The 23,566-nt window shown below is 41.5% G+C and overlaps 1 protein-coding gene across 1 annotated transcript; it reads left to right on the plus strand.

Annotated features, from left to right (window-relative positions):
* The first annotated feature begins 1,040 nt into the window (after window positions 1–1,040).
* Window positions 1,041–8,449, plus strand: LOC136432638 (heme transporter FLVCR1-like). The gene is made up of 9 exons (XM_066424063.1): window positions 1,041–1,736; window positions 2,233–2,374; window positions 3,188–3,328; window positions 4,394–4,461; window positions 4,784–4,887; window positions 5,290–5,400; window positions 6,093–6,198; window positions 6,672–6,783; window positions 8,069–8,449. Exons 1-9 carry the CDS (start codon window positions 1,206–1,208, stop codon window positions 8,146–8,148), a joined length of 1,395 nt encoding a protein of 464 aa, XP_066280160.1. The 5' UTR covers window positions 1,041–1,205; the 3' UTR covers window positions 8,149–8,449.
* Window positions 8,450–23,566: the final 15,117 nt, after the last annotated feature.

Genomic DNA, 23,566 nt, shown 5'->3' on the forward strand with positions numbered 1-23,566 from the left:
GGATGTGATACTAGTGATGTGGGTAGCTTTAGTAAAGGTGAATACAATGGAATGTATGTTATGCTAATGAGGACCTCATTTGCATTATTATTGAATAAACTTCATATTTCCTGTACGATGAATACTACGGATGCCACATTGGATGTGTAGGTAGCTTTACTAAAACCATTATCTTGCTGATGATGACTATATTTGCAAAATCAAATGCAAAAATGGTAGGGGCTTCATATTCGACATATATGTAGCTTGAATAAACAACGATGCTGTTTCATACCTCTTTTATGAATGGAGATAAATATTCTTTATTTCCTCGAAAATATTGCCTTACTTGTTATGATTATCATGGCATGAATTTTATGTAAATGAGGTGATTTGCATATGGATTTCAAAAATTAGAAAATGCTGTAGCACTTTTGTAACTAACATCTTGGCATTCATACCTATGTTATTGTAACTGGATGTTAATTTGGAAAATGTGTTGAGGTATGTCCAGTATCAGGGTGAAGTGGCAGAAGTTAGGGTGGCAGAAGTTAGGGTGGCAGAAGTTAGGGTGGCAGAAGATAGTTTTGAGGCTTCCGGGAGTCAGATGTGACGTCATAATATTATACAATGTACCAGTGCAAAGGTGTAAATGGTAGGGTAGGGTGGCAGCCGCAGACAAAACAGTTGAACAGTGATGCGCACATGGTAACGTTATATGCGATGTCGTTCTTATAATCAAATTAACATGGCATTACTAATTAGTAAATCATTGTGAATAAAAAATACTTTTAATCTCCGTGGAGGAGGGTACTCGCGACAGTTATGAAAATCGGCAGTATGTGTGCCTCTGACCATGGATACGCTGGTGCAATGGCATTATTATCCCTATATAATGTTCTTGGTTGGTATTGATTAGGCTAGTAATGTCTTCTCCATAGGCAAACCTGTCTGTATTTGCCGCCAGCGCAAATATTTACTCTAGTTACATTCCTAACAGCTTACTTGGTTGCACTTTACAAATATATCGCAAGGCGACACTGTTGCACGGTATTTATGTAAACGTTACCAGTGACCGGGTCAAAGGTCAAAAATGAGTTCGCGTTCGTTCATTCTACAAACGTGTATGACTTATGATTTGTGGGGGAAATGCAACGCTATGTCCGCGCAGACTCATTCAGATCCACTGATTGAGTCGCAGGGCCTTGCTTGACACTTGGAGAATCATGATCGAAGACAGACCTTCCGTTTCTGACTGCGAAAACCGGTTACTGCCAGCCGAAGAAGAACACGAACATAGCATGGAGCAACCCAAACTGCACAAGGTTTATACACGCCGGTGGGTCATCTTGGGGATTTTCTGTCTCTGCTCCATGAGCAACGCCTTCCAGTGGATCCAGTACGGCATCATCAGCAACATTATCGTGCAATACTACAACACATCCCCCTTGATCGTCAACTGGTTCTCCATGCTGTACATGCTGTGCTACATCCCCTTGATTTTCCCTGCAACGTGGTTACTAGACGCTAGGGGGCTCCGCTTGGTGACTATCCTGGGGTCGGGAATGAATGCCGTAGGGGCGTGTCTGAAACTTGCCAGTATGGGGAGGAATCTGATTGGTGTTGCCATGGCAGCGCAGACGATAAGTGCGAGCGCACAGGTGTTCATCCTGGGCATCCCTGCACACCTGGCGGCCGTGTGGTTCGGTCCGCAAGAGGTGTCCACCGCAACAGCCATCGGTGTCTTCGGCAATCAGGTACAAATGTGTTTGGACTTTTTGTACTTTGATTAAAGGTACAGAGACTGACATACACGATGTTTTATCTCAAAAACAATGTGGCGGGCAGCACACTGATATGGTATAGTCCTTAATCTAAAAAATATTCTCACAATGGCATCTGTCCCTAGTGCTGAAATACCATCAGTATGCATTGTAGACTTCTTATCTATGAATACTGATTAATGGTATACTTTGATTAAAGGTACAGAAACTGACGTTGATTTGAGTTTTTGTTTGGAGTATTTGGGTTTCTAAATTCTCACTTGAGGAAGTTTTGAACATTCAAGAGGACACCAGATTTTTTTCTCAAGTTTTACAAACAAAGCATTTCAAATTCCTTAATTTTTTTCAATTTTCAAGATGTCATAAGTTACAAGTAAGTTCATAGAACACTGTTGGAAGACTTTTAATTTTGTTGTAGATTTCATATGTACAAATGAATATAATCCCTTCCCCACTATCTCGCTGTCAGTTGGGTATAGCAGTTGGGTTCCTCTTGCCTCCAGTGCTGGTACCAGTGTCTGAGGACCAAGAGGCAGTGCAGCGAGGCCTCAGTACCATGTTCTACGGTACTGCAGCAGTCACAACCTGTCTCTTCCTACTCGTACTGTTTGGTGAGTACAAAATTAACATGAATTCAGTAGAAGAGTGTATTTTGATACTGTTTTTTTCATACAAATGTAACATCTACTATGGATAATTCAACCAGGGTACGTAATGTTAATTCTGCCACCCTGAAAAGATTATAACATCCAAACAGATCTCGATCCCAGCATCTCCCAGTATAATGCACTCCTGTATATCTAAACTGTGCAAACCTGGGGGATGCTGCACTACTAGAAGTAGTATAGATCTCTCAAACCCACTATTTGTTAAGAGGCAGATTTATGTGACCCAACGGATTAATGTTAATGTAGGTTACTCACGTATCTTAGGACTAGTGCTGCGGATCTAAACCCGAGTTTAGGTTTAGGTTCGGACTCGAGTCCAGAGGTTTAGGTTCAGGTCCGGACTTGAAAGTCCGGACCTGAACAATAATTTTGGAATATTTTTTTCGTGTTACATGTAACATTGCAAATTGGCAGATATTTTACATGTAATTTGAAAACTATATATACGGAATTATATACAGTCACTAATTAACACAAAGGTTCAGTTATAAACACAAAAACAGCAATGTTTTCATAATTTTCTAGTGCAAATTTTTCGATCTAAGGAAGGTTTAAGATGGTTTGAAACAAAAAGGAGTGTATAAGTGAGAGTTTTTTTTCAAGTCCGATCCGGACTTGTTTCCAGACGTTTAGGTTTTTTTGGACTTGAACCTAAACGTTTTACAAGTCCGGAACCGGTCCGGCCGGACCGATCCGCACCACTACTTAGGACTTTGATATTTTTCAACATATCACTCATAATTAGACTTGATGTAGTTTTCCAGGACGCACCCCCGATCCCGCCGAGTCCCGCGCAGGTCGCGATCAAGTTGTCCCAGTCCGACGACCGGTCGTACGTCCGCTCTATCCGTACGCTGCTGTCCAACGGTTCATTTTTACTGCTGGTTGTTACTTATGGTAAGACAGGTTTATTCATTTCTATCAAATAGTGTTTTGTACCAGTATGGTTTCAAGCTGATATATTTCCCTGTCCCTTCATGTCATGTGTCACAATACACCAATGTTTAACAAACTTGATGCTAGTACATGTATATGAAAATTTGATGGTATGGAGTTCTCTTGGAAAACAAGGTCGTACTGCCTGCTTCTTTCCTTTTCTGCATCAAATATTACTGTATCAACTAGGATATACTTTTTCTCAGGGTTCTTTAAAGTTTCACATAGCAGGGCTCGAAATACTGGGTGCATGTGCACCCAGTGCACCCAATTTTGGAGTTGTGCACCTAATTTTTTACTGTGGATGCACTGGTGCACCCAAATTTTTCGTACGGTTTAATGTGTAAAGGTATCACTGCACACTAGTAGAGAGCATATTATTGACATGTAAGTGTAAGAAAATAATAAAATCTTTGTTGTAGTACTTGTTTAAGATTTTGATGTTAGAATTCGAATTAATTTCTATTTTGAAAGCTTCAAAACTGTGTGCCGAGATCGCGTGCCAAACGAGCATGAAGAGGAACAGTAAGGTTTGTCATTAGGTTTTGCTTAGAATAGTTACATTCTACTTTATTTTATGTAGTGCACCCAACAATTTTTTGGTGCACCCAATTCAAAAATTGTGTGCACCAGTGCACCTATTCCCAAAACTGAATTTCGAGCCCTACATAGTATGACATGTATAGTCATAACTTACAGAGTGCTGCAGTGCAAAGTATATCTCTCTATTTAGATGCAGTACCTCTAGGTTTAGGAACATCATCATACTGTTTCTTGTCCAGTTACTGGTGTGTTATGCTGAAGGGCGTTTATAATGGCTATATAGATACAGATGCAGATACTGAATGGCTGATTTCGTTTGCTTGTTTTACATAAAGAATTATGTAAATGTAAATCGTGCCATAGGTCAGCCTTTTTGTAGCTGCAATGGCATATTGTTGGTTGTATGATTTTATTACTGATATAAACCAGTCACTCAAGTTGGCACATGGCTTAGTTACTCATTATAGATGTGTTCCTCAACAGGAATCAATGCTGGATGTTTCTACAGCCTGTCCACATTACTGAATCAGATCATTCTGCACTACTTCCCAGTAAGTACTGTATCTGAAACCTGAACACTATCTCACTCCTTTACATGTACGGTGGTAAAAAGTAATCTTATTGTGTTTTTACAGAATTAAAGATATCCATAAGCACTTTGCACATATATCTGAATGTTTGTTACTGTTAGTGAACATGTCCATTTTCCAGTGTAGCACACTGGCTTAAAGTGTAGATAGTTCAGCTTCAGTGTAGGTTACATCATCCAAAGTGCTACAGTACAACTGAATTATAAGTCAAGTTGTGCACCAGAGATATGAAGTATTTTTTTCTTAGAATAATATTTGTATTTTGTGTTCTCATTCTTCACAGGATGCAGAAGTGGACACTGGTTGGGTGGGCTTAACCATTGTGTTTGCAGGGATGGTAGGGTCTGTTTTATGTGGACTGTGGCTGGACCGTACCAAGACATTCCAGTATGGAAGAAAATGTCTTACCAGTTTGATATTCTATGAAAAACAGACAACCATGTAACCTTGTGCATGCTCCTGTTTTATTGATACACCGATTCATGGAGAGCTTGGAATATCAGTACTAAAAACTAAAGTAAAAAGTTTTTTTTTCTTCATTTTTTGAAGTGCTGGCACTCTCCAGTTATGCATGGCAAAGAGACAGCTATCTTTATTCTCCTATCAAGTCTTTGGTTATCCATGCATGCACCAGATATGTGTGAATCAATGAAATATCACTGATTTTTAGCACCTTTTCTGTCTTTCAAGTTTGCATGTTTTTTTTTCCAGTTGTGAACCTAAATATCCTGTGCAACATCAGAATGATGAACATCACATCCACATTATTACAATATATGTTGACCCCAGGTTCACCACCTTGGTCGTGTACCTCCTGACCTTTGCTGGGATGATGACCTTCACCTACACCCTTGACCTTGACAGGATGTGGGTGGTCTTCCTGGTGGCAGGCTTCCTCGGGTAATCTTACGTCCATGTCTGTTTGAGAGTAGACGGAATTCTGTATGTGTAGTGCCCTGCTTGTAGTCTGTGTAATGTAAACTCTAGCTTTCCAGTCAGACTGCCATAAGATGATAATTGGCTCTGCCCCAAAGGTGTTGCCAAAAATGTGAGAAGCCCTCGGGACATGGTTTAACCAGAATATCCTGTATGCACCAGACTGTGAAGCGCAAAAGAAACATGATAGTGTATGTACATGTCAGTGTATTTTGAGCATGCTGGTATTCAGGCCCACAGCCCATGTGCTTTATGTACATTCCCCAAGCATAACTCCAAGGACGTTGAAATAAAAAAGCAACTTGTTGCCGTTTAACGTGCTCTTACGTCCAACATATATACCTTGGTCATACATGTATCTCATAACCACATGTGGCTGCAGCACACAGATGATTAGACTAGAAATGGTGCAGTTTTCAGTCTCACCAATGGCATCTGTCCTTAGTGCTGAAATGCACATCATGGGGTTTTTATTTGTAAAAATTGTGGTTATCGATAGAGTTTTCCCAAATTAATCCATGAATATTCAATATTTAAGTTTTGCTTGCATTTTTCAGATGATGGATAGTTCTGGTGTAACTTAAGTTATTTTAGAATAGTCATTTCATATTTGATATCATATAAACCATTTTCACGGCCAGTTTCCGTACACATAGGTTCTTCATGACTGGATACTTGCCCCTGGGATTCGAGTTTGCAGCAGAAATCACCTACCCAGAACCAGAGGGGACATCCTCAGGACTTCTTAACGCTTCAGCGCAGGTGAGACAAGTATTCACACCTGTCAGACACCTGTAGAACAATCAGATGTATTGTGATTCATAACCCATGCCCTTAAACTTCAAAATGTACAACTGTATATCAATATACTGACCATGGTCTTTTACTGTATGTTCTCATTTTATATATGGTCATAACGTTACATGTAATGTATTTTGTTGTAACTTTTGTGATAATATGTGATATATATCCTGGGGTATTCTGGCCTGTTACGCTGGTAACGCCAACTCTTATAATTACGCCAGGTTGCCTACGACTGCCACATTGAAAATAATGGTAAATATAAAGAGATCTATTACTAATGCAGCATCAGTAGTCTCCAAGGTGTGCACCCTTCAGATATCCAGGTGTTCAAGACATTCTTGAGAATTCATCAATGACCCTGTTTTTTAATGTGGCAGTCTCATGGTACTTGACAAATTCGTGAGAGTTGATGTTGTACTTATTTTCTGTAGGTTTTTGGTGTGGCCTTTACCCTGGGTATGGGTGTGCTGGTGGAGCATGGTGACATCAGGGTGTCTCTGCTGGTGTTGTCAGGGGGTCTGCTACTGGGCACACTTCTCACAGGTGGGAAAACCTGTCGTAGCATGCAATGTTAACCTTCAGTATCTGTCTGTGGTTTGCGCGCTCTGCCTCTCACCACATCTGGTTCAAATTCAGTGAAGCCAGCGGCCCGAGTTTGCGCACAGGCCTGGACAGGACTGGAAAATAGTCACATTGTCCTATCAGAGGGGGGCAAAAAGCTGGTTGCCCGTGTATTTGGGAACTTTTATGCATCAAACCTCTGCACCTACGCGTAAAAGCGCATCGGCTTTTTAGCGAATGCCCACAAACGCTCAGTCTGGCGAAGTCCGCACTGCATGAATCTAATTTTTTTTCCTCGGAATATGTTCAGGCTGTGCTCCCATTAATTAATCCTGAGTTTGAAGTCAATCCATGGATCCAACGTTAAGTAAAGCGAATTTGAAAATTCTTACCTGGCGTTTTAGCCAATGCCCAGCAAAAATGGCTTTTTAGCGAATGCCCAATATATCAGCCAAAATATCGGCCATCAAGCCACGGGCGTTAAATCTTACACCATAAACATGTTCAACATGTTGTCCCCTGAATGTGTACTCAGTTTCCGTGCTAAATACACGCCTGTAAAGTCACTTTATTTTACACAATACACGGCGCGGCCCGCGGCACGTATATAGGGTAGTATATTAATTAATGGGAGCACAGCCTGAACATATTCCGAGTAAAAAAAATTAGATTCATGCAGCGCGGACTTCGCCAGACTGGGCGTTTGTGGGCATTCGCTAAAAAGCCGATCCCCGCATAAAAGAACCCAACACACTTATCGGGAAGAGTAGGGGTGACTTGGTATGCTTGGCTAACAACATGCAAGCCGTTGCATAGCTGCGTTTTGTTCGTATTGTTGTTCTTTTAATCATACTTTTGCGTCATGCATCATATTCAAAATATGAAATCAATTGTCACACAAGTCCAATATTGGTTGCCTCACGGCCACTCAGTGATCCTTGTCTGGTTGCAAGGAGGCCAAATCTTATCTAGTACATTGTTGTGTACAGTATTGTAGTCATAACATTTGATAAGAGATTCTAATTAGAATCGATGAATTTTGAAGAGTACCCATAGATCAGTTCTTAAGAAAATGCCGGCTTTAGTCTCTTTCAAATTTTGTAACCAAGTTTGATTAGAATCATTTTGTTTCATTACAAAAATAGGAACAGATATGATATTTATCTTGTGTGGGCAAAATGTTGTATCCACTTAGCAAAATGTTGTATCCACTACAGTGTTGTCATGAGTCCCTTGTTCAAGAAGACCTTTTATGTTTTGTTAACAGCGTTGATCAAGTCCGACCTCAGAAGACAGGCAGCTGGCCACGCAGCAACATTGCTGGCTGATGAACCCACCAATGCGTAACATAAACCTAGCCATGGAAACAACGGACAAGATGTCTATACAGTCTCATATTGTAAATGGTAATGGTAAAACAGTACATTAAGAAACAAATATTTATTTTTAAATGTTGCAAAAGATGTTTTAATGTATGTAATTTTGTCTAAAGTATAGGAAGCCTTACAGTTGCTAAAGGGTATACATATGGGGGTTAAGAGTTGCTTTTCGCCACAATGAAGGGTCACATAGGGCTTTCAGAGTTTTCCCAGCTCGAGGAAGGTTAAAGTCAAATCTTTAAGGGATACTTTCCTCTTTGATAAAGTGTGTAATATACGGGGTCTTTGAAGTTGTTGTTTAACATAATAAGAAGGGCTAAGGGGTATACATGGAGTTAATAGTTGCCATCCTTTCAAACAGTGTTCATTATGTAGTTAGTTATTATTAATGCCTTCCTGCACCACATAGGGAGGCACCCATCTCCGTTTCTATAGCCCTTGGGCCACACAACTTAGTGCAATCACTACAGCAGGGGGCTACTCCACTGGTAGTGAATGGTGTGTGTTCAGCTGCCATACTGCCCCCACAAAAGAGACTTAAATCGAGACACAGCTTCCTGCACTCGGTTGAACCACTCAGAGGTAGTGCAGCGTCTCAGAGGACGGCCATGTGGTCTCAACACCTCCAGACAGCACCACATAAACTCACCATCCCCCCGAGGGAATCCCTTCCTCCAGGAGCGGGGGAGGCATGGCCAAGCTGGTTATGTCTCAACCGCCTCAGAACAGGCACAGGAAGGTGCAAGACCCTTATGAACAAGTGGGGTCTCAGCCCAGATGGACAGACGGCATGTGACTGCGGGCAGGAGCAGACCATGGAACACCTCCTTGTCTGCCCCCTCCTGCCTGAGCCTTGCACCAGAGAGGACCTTGAAGCCCTGACCCCAAGAGGAATTGCAGTAGCGGAATATTGGAGAGGGAGCGTGTAGCAGGCAGAAGCGGTGACACGAGAAGAAGAAGAAGCTGCCATACTCTTTCCCGAATGCTGAGAGCTAAGCAGTATGTGTGATACTTAAAAGCCTTTGGTATGACTCAACTGGGGGTTGAACTCACGACCTACCAAATGCTACGTGAAAACTGTAAGCACTTGGCCATTGCAACTTGTGCAAAAGATGTACATGCGCAATAATTAACATGTAACGTTAGAAGTCCAGTATAATCCTAGCCTGTTTTATCTGAATTGTTGAGCAGGAACCTTCAGTTGTAACAAATATTTATTATATAGAATATGAAGGTAGTAATCAAACCTTTTATTCTAATAGTTAATGTTAAGACTGATTTGTTTTGTTTACAGAACAGATAAACAATATTCATCTCAGAAAAGAGCTGCATTTATGTGATTATTGCAAGATATACTTTTAAAATATGAATCTGTAAAAAAGAGAGTAGTGATGTAAGAGTATATCATTCTTTGTGAAACAAATGTTTCAGGATGGTAGTTAACGTTACATAAGATATGATAGGTGTGTTTAAACTATTTCATCATTATTTTCTAAGAGTGCAATAAATCAGCAATGCCCCTGGCAAACAGTTGAATATGTTGGTGATATCTGAGTCTGATCTATTCTAAAGGAAAGCTTCACAAAAAATTGAAAATCCTACTATGCTATTCTTAATATATTCCAAAGTCAAATTCTTACTTCAAGTTGTTTCACTTAAGTCGGTCATAGTTTTGGGATCTTCCACTATTTGCAACTTATGCCGTGCTGACGCCTTCTCACCTGATAATTATGGTACACTGAACACTGACGTCATGTAATTCAATCATCAGGTGAAAAATATAGAACACTGACGTCATATGATTCAATTATCAGGTGAGAAGGCGCGGCATAAGTTGCAAACGGTGGAAAATCCAAGAGCTATGCCTTCCAGTATAATACGTAGGCGATCTCCTGAATTCAGCGTTCTGGATGTTACCCCCTGTGCATTTATGTGAGAGGATCTTGCAAAATGTCTTAAAGTGATCACATTGTATAGCCAACCTTAGTGACCATGAGCCAATCACAAACGCCCGTGCCTAATCACATCACGTTGTATTCAAATTTCCCGCCAAGGTGACGTCATGTTCACAGGTGTTGCATTCTTGAATTCGTCCGTGTATGCCTCGGGAACGACGTGTCTAAAAGTTTGTACTTCTGGTGCTCAAAAAATGTTGTTTTCTCACTTTTTTTTGTGTGGAATTTTCTATAAGAATTGTGGAAAAGAGCCTGTGGAATAACAGGACCGAGAATCGCCGGACAAAGTTTGGTGTTTAGCTTGGAAGGGCGGTCGGATGGCTTCGGATTCAAAAGTGTGACGCAGTACCAGGCAGGTAACGTTCAAACTTCTGGAAAATTCTTCTTAGTTTTTCTTTTTTTTTTACAAAATACGAAGCTCTAAGTTCAACCCAGCAATACGGTATGGTCGGCAAAACTTATTTTTAAGCGTTTACATCTTTTGTCTTGCATGTTTTCCCGTATTATTGAAAATGGAAATACGGAGGCGTATGAAAATAACAGTGCATTTTGCAAATGGGACATATGATTAAGTAGATTACGACGGTGAAACACTACTAAAATGTTCACCACGGTGTTTTATGATAGCCTTAGATTCCACGGAAACATCAGATGCAACGTTTCATGTATTTATGGGTATCCTCTTTGTCCTTCGCTTCAGCTACAGCCGACCTATTATTTATCTTAGACCAAGTCTACTTCTTCAGCGTGATGTTTGGATATCCAACACGTAAATACTTCATTAGCCGTCATGCATGATCAGAACAGGTAAGTAAATGTTTCACTGTTGCCTTCTGTTGTTACTGTGCAGTATATGACATGGCTTTCGAACTGATTTTGCGACCACGGCTGACTTTTCCCTGTAGTCCAGTGAAGCCTTTTGGAGAGAAGACAAACTGGAAATGTGACAACCCGAGCTGAAGATGTTTCTTGGCAACTTGAGTTTCGAGTGCATTTAGATTCGTATTGACTCAGCTGCTTGGCCAGGATTTGAATCAATATTTAACTCTGGAAGATTCAAGATGGGGTTCACGGACGGTTTTGATTTGATTTTAAAGTGACTCCTGACTCAAGCAAAATGTCCCGCAAATATCCTTTAAGTACATCTCATTTAAGCAGACACTGTGTGTGGCTGCTTGGGATTTGAACCAACAACTTTAAGCACAATCATAATGACACTCAAACTTCCCCTCCTCTCTCTTACCGTGACTCCTGCAGGTTTGAACAAAATGTCATCAGCTATCACTAATCAATAACATTTTACCTTTCAGTACACACCACTTAAAAAGCTGTGCGTAGCTTCTTGGGTTGATGCCATGTGAAAGAAGAAAAATTCAGAATTCATTGTTTTGTATACTGTGTTCTGTGTGCTCAATCATTTGTTGAACCTTTCTAGCCACTTGGATTTCATAAAATGAAGACAACCTTTTGGGAAGCCCAACTTTCTTTCGCACGGTTGCATATTAGTTTTGTCATGGCCAGAGGATGTCATCCATATAATCACTACGAGTATGGCCTAACGTATACTTCATGTACCTGCCCTCAAATGACCTCATTTGCTCTATTGAACACATATGCCGTCTGTATGTTGTTGGGATACAAAGTAGACATACACGTATATGGCTGTATTTTTCAACTTGTATCGGGGTCGCCAAGCAATGGTGAGGTGTCCGGATATTTGCTATCAACAACGGGGAAACAATTAACTTGCAATTATCATCATCATATTATCAAGTCAGAAACACGACTAAAACACAGAACCCAGTCATAAAACTGTGGCTACCTTGAATTATACCATGAAGCTATCATATCTATATGTATTTTTGCTTTACGTATACAATTGTCTTCCTAGTCGTGAATGCTTCGAATTTATGGCTAGCTGCTATTGCGATTACAATGTCTGGTGACTCGCGTTATCCTATCGTTCAGTTAATTTTTTTTAAGTTGTACGCTGAACTATTTTTGTTTGTTTCACGTTTTAACTCTAACATAGGTGCTTATAGCACGTATTGTACAGATACTCTCAATTTAACCTTCGGGCTACAAATGGTTGATTTTAGTGTGTGATCAAATAAACCAGTTTATCTCATCGCTTATTTCTGTTGTGGTCTGGACCCTGGTAACGTCCATGTCCGCATCCGTAAGAAAAGCACATCTGTCCCCCAGCTCAATCGGCGGCACTACTTTGCCTCTGTGGTAAAAGAATGATTGAACACTGTCAAAAACACAAACATTAAGGTATACTAGACATGGAGAGCTACAACATGTTTTGAATCATCGAATGTGTGTTACATCCCTAAAATCAAAGATTCCAGAAACTCTGCGTCTAAATCGATAAAATGTGGCTGCAAGCAAAGATGTTTTCCCAATGAGTTGGTGGACTAGTATTTGGTTCATTTATGATATAATATACTATGATATAATTAATATTACTTTACGTAGCCAAGTTTTACTCTACGATGTAACTCGACTCAGTTGTAAGCCGATCTGACAAACGGAAAACACGACTTAAGGCTTGTTCTTGAAGCTACAGATTGAGTCTTATAGAGGTTTAAGATGTTTTCACGCACCGAAGCAGTTCACTTCGTTGCCGCTGTCGTCGTAGAAGACTGCGTTGCAGCCCCCGCAGTAGTTAGCCTTGCAGGTAGCGCCCGGCTGTGCGGCACAAGTGGTCGTCGTACAAGGGTCTGTGGCGCAGTTGACTGGAGATGATCCATCGGGACACGGCGGGCTGGCCGTGGCTGCATGGTATAAGCAAAAGAAGAATGATTATCAGATAATAGCACTGTGGCCTTGTGACCAGTAGGGTTGTTGGCATACCATGCCAGTGACTCATTATATACAGTAATCAGTTTTGAACACAGGTAAATGACAGCTCTTTACGAACGTAACTGGTAGCCTGAAGGTGGGTAAGACCTTGCTATGTCATAGTTAGCAGGACGGCAGGGGTGGGGCAAGAAATCTGCGCTACACAATAGGACCGGAAAGCATATCAACCTTGAATTAAAACATTATTTCATAGCAAGCTCGAGTGAACACAAACACGAAAAGGGGTTCAACTATGACTAACACATTTTTATGTCATGACGAATCGGACGGCTGAACTAGATTTTACCAAACATCGTTTTCATGCTAAAACTCGCAATTGAGAACAGCCGCTGTGAGAGTTTTTTGTACAATCGTGCATGTATAAACCAGTGTAAGTAGTTTTAATCTCACGTGTGACTTATGACGTGTAACTTGCTACATCTATTTGGTAACAATCAATGTACGGCAGGCATGCCACAGTCGCTGTGCGGAAAATGACATCCAAAATTAGCAAGTAGACAACGGAATGGTCTCTGTGTTTACAGCTAGTGGGTAAGAGGATTCAATCCCGAAATACATGAAATCTCGATCGATTCGACATACCTGTTACCAGTCATCTAAGCATTACCAAGAAAAATAATGTATTTTGGACCCAACGCAAGGCCTCTGTGAAGAGAACGGTATATCTAGTGCCCGGTAGGCCATATGGCAAATCACAAAATTGGCGCACTTTTGCAGACACATTCTTCCCACTACTCAGACTCCAATCAGTAAACTTTGTACTGTGAAGGGATGATGAAGTAAATCGCTAGCCTGGAGTCAAGCCTTGCAAGCTTTGGCCCGCACCCCGCTAACGACGTTGGGAGTTATTGGAGTGGGAAAAACGTAGTCCTAAGCAATAGCGTACTCCATATTGTAGCACCAAGCCACACATTTTACATATTACGCAACTTGAACTAGGTACCAACAGAGGACAATGTGTATATGAGCACGCCAGCAGAACTTAATGCGCATACGGCGATTGGCCGGCAATTTAAACCATATCTGCCGAGCCTCTTTCGTTCTGTTTGTTCAACGTTGCATCGGAGTAACAGCCATTGCATAAGATATGTCTTTGGACACATCTAAATGAACCTATACACGAAATATTAACCTTAAATACGCGAACACGACCTGAAACGCTTACGTTCTGCGGACGTGCTGTGTATATGGGAAATAAGCGCTTAAGACAGAGGTTAGTCACGACAACTTGAAACGTAATCAATCGTCGTGCCATGTTCTTTGTGGCATGATTCTAAAGTCCCTATCACACATTCAGAATCTTCCCACGACTTCTCCCCGACCACTGTCCGGCCTAAATCGGTATTGGGTCGGGAGTAGTCGTCAACAGGTTTTAGGCCACGTCTTTCGTGTTTTTGTTTTTTTTCTGGGCTAAAGTTCATTCAAGGCCGCCCGATCTCAACAGGATCTCCCGGCCACTTCTGAATTGTTAAAATACATTTTGAAACATTCGGCTGGCACAGCCGACTTGTAGCCAACATCGCCGGGAAGGTTGGGGGCGGTCGGGAGGCCATGATTGGGTAAGTGTGACAGGCAACGCTCTGACAGAATCGACCGGACCGTCGAGAACGGTCCAACATTCCGTAAGAGTTCGTGAATTTTGTGCAACACGTCCAAGACTATTCCAAGAATGTTCTCGAAATCACCTACATATAAGGTACAACTACATATAGATATAGATATATATCGTACGGCAAGTGCACGACGTTATTTACCGTACAGTAGTTTCGACAAGACCTCGAAACGTTATCCTAAAATATGCAAGTTCTTTAGTCAACTTTCCGGGGCACAAAATGTAATGTTAACATAACATTGTTGAGTTTACCTGGAGCTTCTGTTGGTGGTGGCGCCGTACAGCAGACAGCCAACCCGACCAGACACACGGTTAGAGCTGTGAACAGGAGAATCTTCATCTTTGTTCGGCAGGTAGGCTGAAATACTAGTAGCAGGTCGTGACTGGTTAATGAATGAAGACATTTATTGCACATTTCTGCCACACTTGGCTAAGTACAGGTCACAACAAAACAAAATAAAAGTACAGTTAACGGATATCCGGATCTAAAAGAATATGACTATCATTAGATAAATTCTACTTCTCTTCGCTTTTCGGTTATAGTAGATATATAAGAACAGACGTGTTTTTCGATGGGAGGTTTGTCTAGTCGCATTAGGAATATGAATTTTTGTACAGTACTTCTTGCGAGGTGGTGGTTCAGGTCTATATAACCTATCAAGACAGTCTGTCACAATTAACACTTCAACCAATGACAGCATGGCAATTAGTGGTTCGACCAATGAGAGTGTGGCTGCATGTCCGTCAGATTTTCAATTTGTAGGTTTTGACAGGTGGGTGGGGCTGCGGGATATAGGTCCATCAGAATGTGGAACAACAGGTTACGTCTGTCACGTGGAAGAAAGAACCTGATACGTGCAAGAGGACCTGACAATACCACATTTTTTTATAGTTTTCAACTGTTTTATAAATCATATCCTAAATTCAGATCACATACTCGTTTTCGTACTGCTCTAGTGCACCATACTATGAACATCTTATGTTTCATGGAAGTGAAGATTTGCATACAGTATAAGGGATACTGGCCCTCGAGTTACATTTTAAACCACTTGTTTGTTATCCATAGTCTTCAACCTGCTGCCTATCACTATAACCAGTGTTAAGTGCCAAAAAGACTTACTTAGAGTGCTGAAGGACAAAATCATTGATTGGCTGGAGTGAAAAAACAGTATGACCTCTTTTAAAATGTTTTGGTGCAAGTACTTGGTTTGCAACGCGTATCAGACTGGAAAATGTTTTTCGATTCCTGAACTTAGTCTTCCAAAGGAAAAAAAAATCCTGGCAATGAAAAAGCATTGCCATTGCGACGATGTAAGGTTTGCTATTATTAAATCATTCTGTGGACCAATATTCATTTACACGTTATGTATTTTCTGATCATGGCTTCCCCCTTTTCATCCTCACACTGGAAAAGCAATGATTCGGGCACAAATTAGCAGGACCGTAACTGAAATATTTTCTTCGCTATCTATTCACAACATGTGCGTTTTAAAGCCCAACTCTCACTACGGAAACCAAATCATGACAATGCCCTCTTAAAAGTTCTTGTTACAGAACTTGTATCAAAACATGCACAGTGCTCTGTAATAAACTATATCCATATGGTCCACACCGTGGAGAAATACTATACGGCTAAAAAGGAGCGCCACAAATAAGAACAGTAGGCTGTCATTCTTCATAACACGGAGGAATGTGCTACCAGATAAAGCTATCACCGCACCTTCGGTCAACGCTTTCAAAGCACGGCTAGACAGGTTCGTGGAAAAGTCATCCAGTCAGGCACAACAAGCTCTAGACCACCCCAATAACCTAACGTAACACAGCTGAAGCATATAGCCGCATGAGAAGCGGGTTTATGCTGGAGAAAGCTCCTACCTAACCGAAGACTCGACTCTGCTTTAAATAAACAACGATCATCAGGTGTAACACATGTACCAATATGCACCAATAGACTTAGATAAAAGTAACATCAACTTGGTATCTAGCTAAGTTCCTTGAGAGTCAGATCAGGAAGCTCGTTGCGCCCAAAGATCTCGGGATGAAGTGACTAAAAATGTAGACGGGAAGCAAAAGATATACTCTTTCACGCTGATAATATGCAGATGAGCACTGACGTCATTAGGGTTTGATTATAAGAATGAATCTGGGGACCATTAAAGTGACCAGATGGCCTAATGGGCAAAGCTGATTGGTTGATGCAGTTACTGTAGTTGTCTTGTAGTAGTCTACTAATATTATCCTTTTGTTTACTCTGTGACTGATTTGCATGATCATAGAGTTCACAAACACAATGAAAATTTGATCATTGACACATAATTAACATGCAGGAAATGCTCTGTAACAAAAAAAGGCTTACCATTACGAAAAAAAAACTCGTCACTCCATTTAAGAATGAAGTCTACAATTACAGTTCTACAACAAAGAATACAATAAAGGTTTAGCTTATTTCAAACCCTTCCATTTTTTTTAAACCTAGCACTGTATAGCTCAAACACACAGTACAGCGGTATGAGGTGTACCGCACACCAGCACACATGCTCACACATGATATACTCGTATATAAGCTTGGCACAAAAAGTTTGGAAACTTTACTTTGGCTGATCATATTTCCGTTGTTTCTTGATCAATTTCAATGATTCACATGTTGTTGGAAAGCTTGTGTAATTGTCTTTCCTATGATACCCAACTCATTATAATTGCTATCTGATGGAGCGAGCACCAGGCCTGCTTACGCGACTGGGTTGTAGAAAAAAAATGCCTAAATTTCCCTGCTAGCGTCAAACACTCAGCTCTGCGCCAAACCCATTTGTGGTGGTGTCGTCCGCATCGTGAATGGAACGGTGTTAGATGAATGTTATGTTCACAGCTACAGATGAGATTAGATTTATTTCGACTGTTGGAAATTCACAACAAGCCCTAGCCCACCCTAAAAACCCAACGTGACAGCCAGCTGAAGCATAGCCGCATGAGAAGCGGGTTTATGCTGGAGGTTTATGCTACCTAACCGAAGACTCGACTCTGCTTTAAATAAACAACGATCATCAGGTGTAACACATGTACCAATATGCACCAATAGACTTAGATAAAAGTAAAATCAACTTGGTACCTAGCTAAGTTCCTTGAGAGTCAGATCAGGAAGCTCGTTGCGTCCAAATATCTCGGGATGAAGTGACTAAAAATGTAGACGGGAAGCAAAAGATATACTCTTTCACGCTGATAATATGCAGATGAGCACTGACGTCATTAGGGTTTGATTATAAGAATGAATCTGGGGACCATTAAAGTGACCAGATGGCCTAATGGGCAAAGCTGATTGGTTGATGCAGTTACTGTAGTTGTCTTGTAGTAGTCTACTAATATTATCCTTTTGTTTACTCTGTGACTGATTTGCATGATCATAGAGTTCACAAACAACCATGAAAATTTGATCATAAGAATGAAATCCTCAGGGGACCACCAAACTGACCTGATGGGCAAAGCTGATTAGTCGGTACAGTAGTAGTCTTGTAGTAGTCTGAAAAAAAGCAAACCATACCACAAAAAAAAATAAAGGGTTAACCATAACTCAGTCCGCAAAATACTGACATACTTTCATACACATAATCAACATGCAGGAAATGCTCTGTAACAAAAAAAGGCTTACCATTACGAAAAAAAACGCCCCTGCAGTTCTAGAGGAAGCTGCTAGGGGGCCCAAACCTACACCACTTCTTTATTACATCACAAGCTATGTGCCACCAAAAAATCAATCAAGACCACAGCACGTCCAGGTCAAAAGATACAAAAATACCAGGGGGCCCAAAATCGGCCTTGAATTTCGGCTTCACAACACCCGCCCACATACCAAATATCATTGTAATTCATCAAGAGGCTCTTGAGTTATGCTGACTGGAGTGGTGCGGAAACACAAACAGACAAACAAACAGACAGACAGACAAACAGACGCACTCAAAACTATATCTCCATTTTTCATGGAGATATAGGGGACAAGAACTGTGGCGATTGATAATGCCGTAGGAACTTTACTATCAATTCCAACTTTCTAATTCATAACACAACAGAAAAAACATGCTTCTTGTGATCTGTGAGTCTTTGAATAAGGATAATCAAATGCCGGTGAAAGAACGTGTTTTTATTTTGTGCTCAATGTTACTTTAGTAGGACCCGCGGCACGCTGGGTCCTAAACTGGGTTTGTGTTACATTGAGTCAGCTTTATAATGGAATATCATTCAAAACGTACAAGTATGACCAAAAAGACAACAAAACACAGAAAGCTTATTATAAAAAGATTCGTATGTTGTCGATGAAATTCGTCGAGTGCTTTGTCGATTCGATCGGCCGCAGCGCCGCCGCCAGCGTGCCGCGGGTCCAGTGAGAGGTGGGCTTTACAGTCCGGTCTTATACAGCTTGTACTTATTGTGCAGTTCTGGTGTGTAGCGCAAGGGGGCGCTTTCTCGGGTATGTGAACAAACAAACAAATTACGCGGCGCCGCCCTCCCAACCATACAGCAATGCTGCCTTTGTATTAAAAGAATCTTTGCTACTTAACTTTTTATCAAAGTTACCTTTTGTATAGTGAGTCTGATAAATCATGATTGATAATTTCAACGTGCTTTATCCGTAGCTTCTTGCATGTCATGAGTTATGTTTGCAAAACTATGTACTAGTATGTGGAAAAACACAAACACACACTTACTAGACACACAGAATTAGAAACACAACAAAAACATTATTATGAAAAAAGAATGCATTCCTATATAGCCTGGATGCCAGAATTCTTCCAGGACCTGAACAGGCCAGCTAGCTCCTCGGCACCAGGACATGACAACATGCCAGCAAGGACATTTCACCGCAAATCCCCTCAGTTAGACCTTTGGTTTGACAGCAGAACAGGTGTTTCTCTCTCGGTCTTTGTGTGTGTTACTATCTGGCATCCAGGTGGGATACTGGTGCGGGGCTTTCTAGACCGCCCACAGCAGGGGCAACAATCGCCGACAGCGGGGCGTAAATCACAGCTGGGCGCAACCAATCGCCGACAGCGGGGCGTAACTCACAGCTGGGCGCAACCAATCGCCGACAGCGGGGCGTAACTGACGGCAGGGCGCAACCAACCGCCGACCAGCAGCACGCAACAGGGTCGAGCCGACGGCAGTCGACCAATTAATCAAGCTTTTAGGATGTCATGTGACCATTCGGTAAATGTCAGATCTACACGGCACGAAATCCGGTATTTAAGCATGCTTAAACGCAGCGTAAACGTGACGTTTATTTACTATTTCCGCAACTTAACGACCCCTATACGTCTGCTTAAAGATTGCATTTAAGGTGTCCTTTCCGGAAGTGCGTTTATGTACGTATTTTCACTCATTCACGTGTATTTACGTAACTATTCGACGCATAAAGGCATCGTTATGGACAATCTTTTCGTACCTTTACGGAAGATCCAACATGAAAAGTATGCGTTTCTTAAGACCTTTCCGTAACCTTTCGCCCATGTTTATAATCCGTTTTCGTCACAATTTTCTCTACGTTTATGTGCCGTTCACGCAGCCTGAAAGGCAACTTAAAATCATACCTTTCCTCGGGCTTTCCGTGATCTTTTTACGACCTTAACGCGCTACAAACGTGGTCTCTACAATGCGTAAAGGCGTCGCTATGGACAATCTTTCCGTACCTTTACGGAAGATCCAACACGAAAAGTATGCGTTTCTTGAGACCTTTCCGTAACATTTCGTCCATATTTATAGTCCGTTTTCGTCACAATTTTCTCTACGTTTATGTGCCGTTCACGCAGCCTGAAAGGCAACTTAAAATTATACCTTTCCTCGGGCTTTCCGTAATCTTTTTACGACCTTAACGCGCTACAAACGTGGTCTCTACAATGCGTAAAGGCGTCGTTATGAGACATTTCCATAACCTTTCGTCCATCTTTATAATCTATTCACGATAGTCACGATTTCCCTACGTTTATGTGCCGTTCACGCAGCCTGAAAGACTACCTAAAGCTATACCTTTCCTAGTGTTTTCCGTAGCCTTTTTCTTCTTTTCACGAGAAGAAGAAGAAGCCTTTTTATGAGCTTAACGTGCTAAAAACACGAGCTAAACGTGCTAAAAACACGAGCTTAACGTGCAAAACGTAGTCTCTACAATAAGTTTCCTTTTCATTATACAGTATCTAATTTGATCCTTTACTTAACTTGCTACGGATGGCTTAACCATTCCAACCCTTACATAGACAGGTAAATATGAATGTGAAAGGCAACAAGACCGGTAAAAGTTTAGAACAATTTATTTGAAAGATGATAACACTGCACAAAAACGTGTTACGCCATACGAATATACACATACAAAATGGAATAAACGATTTCTTACATGGACAAGTTTCATTAAAAATACGTCACCTTATCATTAATAAACTATTCAGGCTATTCCTTACCCCAACTATTAACTATTACAATGTGCTTCAAAGTTTTAACACTAGCTAACTATTACATCGACACCAGAACGTAACCCCTAACACTAACTAACCCTACGTCTAACTTTTCTTCCCTCCCGTGTCTTATTAGCCTTTAACAGGCTCCGCGGATCGCTAGGAAAATAGTAGAAATTGGCCAAAAAGAGTGAATTGTAACAGTACGATCATTCTGGGTTGAATAACACTTACTAAGTACTTGCGGTTTCGTCATCGGTCGTCATATTCTAACTTGTACTTGACGCGGTCAACGAGGGATCAATCTCACATTGTCGGTAGATTTCCCTTCACCATTTTGCGACATTTCCAAGTCCACGATTCCGGTCCCAGTGTTGGGCGAGACGACAGGGATAGTTCCTATCAAGACAGGTAGACAGGTTCCGATTTCACTCACGCTAATCTCCAAGCAGATCTATAGGTTTCATCAAGACCGTATCAAACTGGCAGAGAAAGTACTTGGATTTCTATACATACAAACTCCTTCTTCCAGTTGGATACGGTCTTTGCAATCCATTGGGCCTGGTTGGAGGCTAACTCACGCCGTTGTTTACTTGGTGACCGTTGTCTCCACTGGTACCGGGTGGATTTGGAGATACAACAAAGTCCCGAATCGCGTGCCCGTATGCTCCGTTCAGCATCTCCAGCCTCCTTGGTTTCACCCAGGAAGTATAATCCTATGAAACCTCCTTGGTTTCACCAAGTTGTACAGACTGGTGTCCTTGTCCCAGCTTTACGTTTTTCCGTCCGGGTTCCGGGTGGTAAGAACAACGTTGTGGCCATAACTTGTGGGTTGAAACGACTGAGTTCAAACTTCCTTCATGAGCTGTCTTCGCTGTAAAAAAAAATAACTGTCTCTGGGATATGCGGTTAATTTGAAAAAGCCACCCTTTTCTCTGATTGGGTAATGCCCTGTCACATGGCATTACACTAGTAAATATGGAGATGTTGCATTACCATCTCAACGTACCGCCCCAGCTTGTTTACGACTTCACACTGTATAAATTTGCAATTGAAAAGCAGACGTCCTTGCGTTTTGCTTTTGCCCCGAGCACAACAACTGACGCGAGCGACAATAGAAAATACTGTCAGCGGTGATCTTTCTAGAAGTTACTTGTAGATTATAAAAAAGAAAACTGCGTGAGAACACGCGTTATTTGATGATTTTTGTTACAAACAAAGGAACTGATACACAAATCTGCCAAAACGTGCCGGCGGCGCGGTCTCGATCCGCGGACTGAGCCAATTTGTGCGGCGGCAAAAGACAGTATGTCCGCCGACCTTTAGGTTAGAAATCCGGGGGAGTCGTTAGCTCAATGTTCTGCGTTGTTTTCTAAAACTGAGAGCACAGTCAACCCAGCCTAAAGATAACAGAAGGATATCGGAAAGGTAAAAATAGCGGCGAGGATAAACGCTCGCTTTCCGACAGCTTTTCTCTAACTAAACATAAGAGTGGTTTATGTAAACTGAGCCTATATGTAACGGAATAAAATCGGAAGGATAGAAATAACGGCGAGGGAAAACGCCCGATTTCCAACAGCTTTTCTCTACCTAAACATAAGAGTGGGTTATGTTAACTGAGCCTATATGTAACGGAAGGATATCGGAAAGGTAGAAATAACTGCGAGGGAATACGTCCGCTTTCCGACAGCTTTTCTCTACCTTAACATAAAAGGGGGTTACGCAAACCGAGCCTATATGTAACGGAAAAAATATCGGAAAGGTAGAAATAACTGCGAGGGAAAACGTCCGCTTTCCGACAGCATTTCTCTACCTCTACCTAAACATTAAAGGGGGGAGGTCTCCCCCCTTCTATGTAAACCGAACCTATATGTAACGGAAGAATATCGGAAAGGTAGAAATAACTGCGAGGGAAAACGCTCGCTTTCCGACAGCTTTTCTCTACCTAAACATAAAAGGGGGGGAGGTCTCCCCCCTTCTATGTAAACCAAGCCTAAAGGTAACGGAATGATATCGGAAAAGTAGAAATTACTGCGAGGATAAACGCCCGCTTTCCGTCAGCTTTTCTCTACCTAAACATAAAAGCGGGGAGGTTTCCCCCCTTCTATTCAAATCGAACCTATATGTAACGGAAGGATTTTGGAAAGGTTGAAATAAATGCGAGGGAAAACGTTCGCTTTCCGACAGCTTTTCTCTACCTTAACATAAAAGGGGGGAGGTCTCCCCCCTTCTATATAAACCGAACCTATATGTAACGGAAGGATATCGGAAAGGTAGAAATAACTGCGAGGGAAAACGTCCGCTTTCCGACAGCTTTTCTCTACCTAAACATAAAAGGGGGGAGGTCTCCCCCCTTCTATGTAAACCGAACCTATATGTAACGGAAGGATATCGGAAAGGTAAGAATAACTGCGAGGGAAAACGTCCGTTTTCCGACAGCTTTTCTCTACCTTAACATAAAAGGGGGGAGGTCTCCCCCTTCTATGTAAACCGAACCTATATGTAACGGAAGGATATCGG

The sequence above is a fragment of the Branchiostoma lanceolatum genome, chromosome 4 (assembly GCF_035083965.1).
Source record: "Branchiostoma lanceolatum isolate klBraLanc5 chromosome 4, klBraLanc5.hap2, whole genome shotgun sequence".
NCBI classification, from domain to species: domain Eukaryota; kingdom Metazoa; phylum Chordata; class Leptocardii; order Amphioxiformes; family Branchiostomatidae; genus Branchiostoma; species Branchiostoma lanceolatum.

What these genes read in the sequence shown, in the direction of transcription:
- LOC136432638 (XM_066424063.1), top strand. Translation starts at nt 1,206, where the DNA reads ATGATCGAAGACAGACCTTCCGTTTCTGACTGCGAAAACCGGTTACTG. An exon ending in TCGGTGTCTTCGGCAATCAG is followed by an intron (nt 1,737 to 2,232) that starts GTACAAATGTGT and finishes TCTCGCTGTCAG; the next exon opens with TTGGGTATAGCAGTTGGGTT. An exon ending in TTCTTAACGCTTCAGCGCAG is followed by an intron (nt 6,199 to 6,671) that starts GTGAGACAAGTA and finishes TATTTTCTGTAG; the next exon opens with GTTTTTGGTGTGGCCTTTAC.